This window comes from Mchenga conophoros, linkage group LG1 (assembly GCF_057382185.1).
Source record: "Mchenga conophoros isolate Kocher_MC1m ecotype Shallow Benthic linkage group LG1, M_conophoros_male_GT1.1, whole genome shotgun sequence".
Lineage (NCBI taxonomy): Eukaryota > Metazoa > Chordata > Actinopteri > Cichliformes > Cichlidae > Mchenga > Mchenga conophoros.
The window spans coordinates 3,923,679-3,931,619 of record NC_140526.1 but is presented as its reverse complement, the minus strand read 5'-3'; the positions used below and the strand labels follow the sequence as shown (position 1 = coordinate 3,931,619).

Below are 7,941 nucleotides of genomic sequence, written 5' to 3'. Positions count from 1 at the left end.
GTGATTGGATGGAACCAGGGCTGTTATAGGCAACATCTTATCAGTGGACAGTGGGAGTTTTAGCAGGTGATGCTGACAAGCTGCAAAGTTTGATTTTCCAATGTGAGGGACTAAGACTTTTACATGTGAACCATCTTGAGGTCTTCTTGAATTCTTCTCTCAGCCTTCAGTGCTTCTCCAGCTTTTCGTGTTACCTCTTTCTGATGGTGCTGTCATTCAGTATTGCTTTGTCTGTCACTACAACTGTCTTCCTCTGCTTGTCCATCACTACTATGTCTTCTTTGTTAACCATCACCTGTTTGTCTGCCTCTGTCTGGAAATCCCACAGGATCTTAGCTCGGTCATTCCCGACCACCCTAGTGGGTGTGTCCCATTTTGACCACTGGACTTTCATGCCATACTTGGCACACATGTTCCTGTATAATATGCCAGCAAGTTGATTATGGCGTTCCATGTATGCCCTGCCTGCTAGCATCTTGCACCCCACTGTTACGTGCTGGGTGGTCTCAAGGGCATCCTTAAGGCCCTTCACATAGGAGTGGATGGAATGGAATGCTCTGCGCTGACCACTAGTTGGAGCAAAGGACCCAAAATTTGTGTTGCACTGGCTGCTGCACTCTGCTTGCATGCCATGTTTTTTTGCAGCCACTCTACCAGATGAGCCTGCTCCTTGTCATTACCAAACATGCATCTCTCTGACTTTATATCCTCTATGAGAGATCGTGCCATGATTAGTGCCTCCATGCTGTGTAGAATTTCAGGATGTCAGCCACTTCCTTTATCTGCTGGTGCATCCTGTGCCGGGGCCTGTCCTTCTTTCTGGGGATCCTTCAGGTAGCCATAATGGGCGTCATAGATGCTCATGGAGTGCAGTCTGCTTCTTCAGCAAGTTGGCGTGCATCAGGCCTGGTGCTTTATACTGGAGACCCTTTCTTTGATGTCTGCCCCCGTGATGGTTGCTATGGTCTGCTCTTAGACCAGCCATTATGAGCATTGACTGGCCAAGAGGTTTTAGCTTGGCTTGCTGTATAGTTGGCTAACTTCCTTCCTTCTACTTTGATATTCTCCTTCTGCTTGTCTGTAATGCAGCATTCACATCCCTCACATTGTTTTGGTAACCGACTACAGGTTTCAGGTTTCCAGCTTCGCCACAATCTGTTGGGTCAGCCGCTCTCGCTCCGTACTTGGTGCTCAATCTTGGGTGGGGATGAAAGTATCTCCCCCCTGACCTACTAGTTGTTTTGCTGTCAGTCCGTAGCTCCTGTTTTTAGCTGTTTAACGTCTGTTGTTGCCTGACATTTACTTTTTCATGGGTTACATCAAACATTAGTCAGTGATTCCTGACAAATGTTAGTAAATGAGTAAAGGAAAATTTTAAAATAGTGTTAAAATAAAATAAAACTATTTAGAAAATCTAAATCCTCATATATATTTTTTGTTCCCACTCTTGATCTTCCTCCTCTTATTTTTGTGAAACTAATACATTTTTTGATTTATTTTTAACTCAATTCCAAATGTTTGAAATCAATTAACAAAATGTAAAAAAATGAGGGCATAAACACAACCCATACATTAATAGCTAAATTATTAATATTCACAAGACTAACTGCTGCACTTTTTACTTCTATTGAATTTATTTGTGAAATTTGAAAGCAGAGCTGCATGTTTAACAAAACTGTTTTTTTTTTATATATAATTCACTTAAATGTAACATGTAGATTATTGCTGTTATTATTTGTAAATGCATCTGTAAGAGCTCTCAGTTGATTGATTTATTGAACTTAAATTTTTTTTTAAAATTTGGGATTGAACTAATTCAAGTGTGTTGTGTTAACATTAAAAACAAACTGAAACAATTACTTTAGTTTCACCGCACTTCTTTAGTATTTTTGTCCACTCTCATGTTTCCAGTTGGTTCCTGCTGTTATCTGGGTATTGACCTCCATTTTTCTGAAACAGGTGTGCATTTCCCAGCATTGAGTGTTTATCAGCAGCAAGTGGACTTAAACATTTTGTATGTGTTCTGACATCAACATTCTTATTATTCATTATTAGTATTTCTTAGTTAGTATTGTTAGGATCTGATCAGATGATGCAAAAAAAAAAAACAAAGCAAGAAACAAAAAACAAGCAAATACACAAACATCTGCCCTAAGATGCACTAATGGGTTTTGAAGAGTTTGTGTAATCATTAACATGTTTAACCTATTTAAACAGCTCTGAGAACCTGGATAGTTTTATTGGCCTGAGTTAAAAATGAAAGAAAAAAAAAGAAAAGTCATGTTTATGTGACAAATGAAATGAGTTCCAGCTCTGCAAGCTTTACGATGTCAATTGCTGTTTAGTTTTTACAATGAAAAATCGATGTGGAACACCTTTTAGCCTTTTCATGAGATGCCATTTTTTGTGTGTGTCTTGTGATGAGTATAAATAACTGAACTGGATAGATGTGAAGTGAATACTTCAGTTTGAAACATCCTTCAAAGGGAGTTTTTATCTGTTATTGAAATAAGTAAAACTGTTTGGAAAAGATGAATGTTGGTCCTCGTGTTTGTTTTCTGTCATCAAGAACAAACTGAACATCTAACTGGTAATCAGCAGAGGCGGCTAACACAGACACACTCACATTCACAACAATGGGCAATTTGAATCACCAACTGACCTAACCCCGCTGTAGCAAACTGTAGCTTATTTTGGTTTGTTGTTTGTTTTTGAAATGAAAAAATATTGTCACATCTATTCTTTATAGCCTGTAGCACATTTAAACAACAGAAGCTCACCCAAAGTCCTCATTTACATTCCAGGTCTCTTAATAAACACAGAATCAATATATAAGAAAACTGTGTTGGTGTTCATTGGGCAAGATAACCCCGAGTTCGCCTCCAAAGCGTCTGTCATATAAATGTTATGTAAAAAGCACCTATGTAGAAAAAAAGTGTTTGTATGAATGTGTGAATGACGCATGTTGCATAAAGTGCTTTGAGTGCTCAGAGTAGAAAAGTGCTGTATAAGAAACACTCCAATATCATTTAAATACAGATTGTGGTTTTTAAATGTAATTTTTTTATTTGGCCACTTACAGTGAGTCAGAGGCAACTTATACATATCTACATAATTACCGCAAGAAGACACAAAAGTGGTTGAGTAATTAAAAGTGATGAACTTGAGAATTACTGCTTTGGGAACCAAATGGTAGTGTGTCGAGGTTTCTCAGACCGGCAGCAGAAGCATGCTAGTATACTGTGTGACTCCTGTTCACAGCTCTGAGTGACTGCTACTGTTTCTGATGCAGTTTGGTTTTTGGTTTTTTGGGATGTTTTTTTATTGTTGTTGTTTTGAGGGGGTTTATTTGTTCCATTGTTTATTTTGTAACAAACTGGCACAGTGGACTCTAAACCAAATATTTAAAATGCGATCAAAGTCAGACTTTCAGCTTTAATTGTTTTACAAAAATTTACCATGAATGTTTTAAGAAACCAGCAAATAATCCCATTTTCAGAGGTATAGAATTAATGGAAAAACTGACTGACATTATGACTAAAGAAGCAGACAATATCTGAAGTGTTGAACTTGTCTTTTATAGCTTTTCACTATAATTTTAATGTAACCGTAAATATGAGATGTTAGTGCAAGAGAGGGAGGCCATCATTTTCCTGAAAATGGAAATAAAGCAATTTAAAAAGAGCAAGAACAAAATTTTAGTCGCTTGTCGTGGCAGGTGTAACACTATCAACAACTACAATCAAAATACGCCTGTGTTAACAACATGGTGTGAACTACTGTTTACACGTTTCAGTTATTAAACACAAAACTGAAGACAGAGAGACTCACAAAAAAGCAGCAGCTGACGGGAAGAAGCGCAGCATCGGTGATGTCCGTGGGTTCTACGCTTCACTCATCACAAAGGATTTTTTTATTCAAGTATTAAAAACAGTTCTTATGAAATTACTATTATTATTGGTTTGTTCAGTTAATTGTGAGGCTATTAAACTGGGGGACTACGTCTATATCTATCCACTCTTTGGTTTACTTAGGCGAAAGTATAAAATCTATGGCTCTGTTCAACAAATTATAGACTAACTGTATGTTTCCCAACAGTTTGAAGGGAGCCAAAGTTTATTAGAAATTAAATCAGGATTCTATTTTACTCTGGAGCTTAAATTTTATTTATACAGCACCAAATCACAACAACAGCCGTCTAAGGCGTTTTATATAGTCAGGTAGACCTTACAGAGAAAAACCCAACAATTATATGACCTTTGGCGACGGTGGGAAGGAAAAACTCCCTTTTAACAGGAAGAAACCTCCGGCAGATCCAGGCTCAGGGAGGGGCAGCCAGCTGCTGTGACTTACAACCCTCAGTAAGAGGTGGAAGCAGGGCTGAGTATACTTGCGTCTCCTTTAGAGTACCTGGCCTTCTTGGTGCTTGGAAGGTGCCCATCCAGACTCCATTACGGACATCGGGGGAGCATGCTTGGGACAAGCGTAGTCTGAACCCGAGTGATGTTCTATTACTCAGCTCCTGTGTTAATAACTCTTATTGATAAGGAAAACCATGTTCATGCTGCAGGTTGATTTTGTAATCAAACCATCAAATGTCTTGGACACTCAGCTAGAGAAAGGGACTGTGCTGTCAGCTGATCACCACCTAATGGTGACATGGAGCAGGCGCCAAGTTTTATTTTGCAGGCATTTTAATCTGTAATAAATATGTGCAACTGTAAACAAATACTTTGGTTCCTTTGGAAAAGTCTGTGCATCTCTGGAAACTAAAGGTGAGCGCATTGTTGCTTTTCTTTGTAATGTTTTTTGTTGTTGTTGTTTGTGTGTTGTTTTTAAATGTGCTTATAAATAAATCAATTGATGTAAATATGAAAAGATGCTGATGTTCAGTCTTGTTCACATGTTTAACATACTACAGTTTATTAATAGTGGGGTTTTTCTCATGTTATTTCTTTTTAGGCCATTTACAAAAACACTTTCTTGTACAATGTCTTTGTTAAAGAGTGAAACAACTTACAAAGAAGACACACAAACATACGCAAGAAACACACACATGCACAGCCCTAATCTGCTTTTAAGACTGATGTAGCTAATTTTGTGGAAAAGTAATCAAGCTGACATGCTCACATGCTGTATGGTGTGGGCGTCTGAGAGAAGGGCGCCATGCTGTGCTGCCCTTTTAAGAAGTGATGAAATATGCTAAAGCAAACTCAGTAAGCAAAGTAGATTCAGGCTCTGCTGAAAGAAGTCAAAGTCTAACACAGTCTCTGATTTTCAGGTTTTTTATTATCATCGATGACCTGGGTCCACACTCTGATGTCACACTTCTGGGGTCTTATGGGGTTTGTGGGTGTCCCTGGTGGAGGAGGTTTAGCTGTTTAGCTTTTAGTTGGAAGCCAGGATCTGGTCGACCCACCCACGGAGCTGGGTGACTCGGGCGTAGACAGCAGGAGTGGAGGTGGAGCAGCGGCTGCTTCCCCAAGATACGATACCAACCAGAGTCCACACGTTGTCCTTTTGACAGACCAGAGGTCCGCCAGAGTCACCCTGAGAAAGAGAGTAATGAACAACAAACAAGACCAACAGGTACGTGGAAGCGTCCAACACTAGAACGGGACAAAGCGTGTGTGAAGAAAATCTGGAATGGTTTCCAGGTGGGTGGGCGGGTCCTTACCATGCAGGAAGTGGCACCAGCTCCACCGGCACGGATCATGACGTCAGAGATGTTGCTGCCCCAGTGTTTCTTGCACTCCGCGTTGGACAGCAGAGGCAGGGCGGCCTGCTGTAGGTTATTGGGAGTACTGGGAGCTGTGGGACAGTAACCATGGAACATTTTTGTCATAAATGCCTGTCACACTGATAATACACATAGTTTGTCTGATAATATTTCTGATGGAGAAATACGTGAACCACAACTTTTCCAACTTGACAATTTGAGCAGAATTAACTGTTAGCAGAACGTTTTTGTTGGCTAAAGAAAGAAACTGCAATAAACTGCACTGAGGGTTAAACTCAGACTGCCCTCTCCTCCTGTGCAAGACATCTCACTGTTGTAACGAGTCAGATCCCAGCCGGTAGTGACGCATTTCATGCCAGCAACGAAGCTGTCGGTAGTGTCGGCAAGGCAGACGGGAGACACGTTGGTGCCCAGGCGAGCAGGGCTGGCCAGCTTGATCAGGGTGATATCATTGTTGATGGTTTGGGGGTTCCAGCTGGGGTGAGTGAAGACCTGTGAGAAGTATGGAGGGAGGGGTTAGATATGGGAAAAGTGCATGCTCTGAAAGCTCGTTGGTTGATGATTGGTTCTCACCTTGGCGGGCTTCAGCACCTGGATGTTTTCAGTGGAGCCATAACCCTTATTGTGCTCTCCAACAATCACATTGTGGTAGGTCCTAGCAGTAGGATAGGAATGCAACTTTTAAATGTCAAAACACACAATGAAAAAGTGTTATTATTCAGTCCACAGACACGCTATCCTCATACCACAAATACCTGTTGAAAGGGAATTTATCCATAGCAGTCCAACACAAAAGCAACGTTGTCTGTCTGTCAGACAAAAAGTCTACAATAATCAGCTGTTTTAGGAATTTAATAAGCCAACTGTAAACCTCGAGCTGTTTTTATGGGTTTGTATGTTTGTGCAGAACTGAGTCACACAAAGGAAGTCGCACTGTCGGTTTGAATAGATGCATGATATTTGTCTGACTCGTTTTTTAAACTTTTGCATCTTAAGCAGCAACCAGCCGCAGACAGATGTGTGAGCTGATGTGCTGAGGTTTTCTCGTGCTGACCTGACGTTACAGTGAGCAGCAGTCACCACCCACTGCTCGCTGATCAGAGATCCTCCACAGAAGTGGAAGCCGTTGGTTTGCTGTGAGGAAAACAAGAGCAAACTGAGATAATGAAGAAGAAGAAGGAGAAGAAGCTGCTTGCGATTGCTGAGGTCAGCTGACTCACCTGCAGAGACACCTGTCAGGGCCAGGAGTGAGGCACTGCCTCCTCACCGTTGACAATGCGGGCATAGCCAGTGACCCGGGGAGGGATGGCAGGGGTGCCACAGCCTGAGGTTTTGACACAAAGAGAACAAACCAGCAGAGTCACACTGACCGTTTGAAGTACTTCAATATCTAACTGCACAGTAATCTTTGCAACTGAGAGCTGATCATCTCACATGCAGTTACTGTGGCCTAAACTAATAATCAACTTTTTATTAAAAAAATACGTTTCACAGATCTTCTAATTCATGCAGCAGTTACACATTTAACTTTTAAAAAGTAATAAAAGTGCAGAAAACTTGAGTCAAACTCAAACTTTGAAAGAAAACTGAACCTGGCACTCTCACCGTAGGCAGCGCTGACAAAGGCGAGGCAGGAGACGATCCAGAGGAAGGCCATGGTGGTCATGGCGATGAAGGGTCAAGCTGCTGTTTTATCCCTGCAGCGTGTTGGACCGTAGCCAATCAGAAGTGTCTTACAGTTTCCTCCTCAAGTTATCAGAGCTCAGGCGATCGTGGGATTCTCACGACCCTGACGAGCAGCTCTGTGATTGGCTGAAAAACGTAAAAAACCAAAATGTTGACGACTGTTTTACTCGGGAACATCTATAGGTGCTCATGTAGTTTTATCAAAACCCAAGTTTGTTAAATTAAGCAGATGGAAAATTCAAGAAAACGATGAGAAACGAGGCTGAAAACAGGTTTAATTTCCTGCTGTTTAAATACAAACAATGTACTGCAATCAAACCAAGTATATGGAGTGTACATATGTTTAATCAAAACCAGATTATATACAGAAACGAGTCATATTCAGCAGTATCTTAACTGCATTTTAACTTGTCTTCATAGTATATAGTTATCTTTATTTGCTTTGCTTTGTGTTTTCCATCATGTTTCTGTATTTATCTCCTGTTTAAAATGCATACGTGCTCGCTCTGCGGTAA

The 7,941-nt window shown here is 40.7% G+C and overlaps 1 protein-coding gene across 1 annotated transcript; it reads right to left on the bottom strand.

Annotated features, from left to right (window-relative positions):
- Nucleotides 1-5,388: 5,388 nt before the first annotated feature.
- On the bottom strand, nt 5,389-7,406 carry LOC146582755 (chymotrypsin B-like). The gene is given in 7 exon segments (XM_085286826.1): nt 5,389-5,550; nt 5,678-5,811; nt 6,052-6,232; nt 6,314-6,395; nt 6,795-6,874; nt 6,961-7,064; nt 7,346-7,406. Coding segments are annotated over 7 exon segments (804 nt in total).
- Between the last annotated feature and the right edge of the window lie 535 nt (nt 7,407-7,941).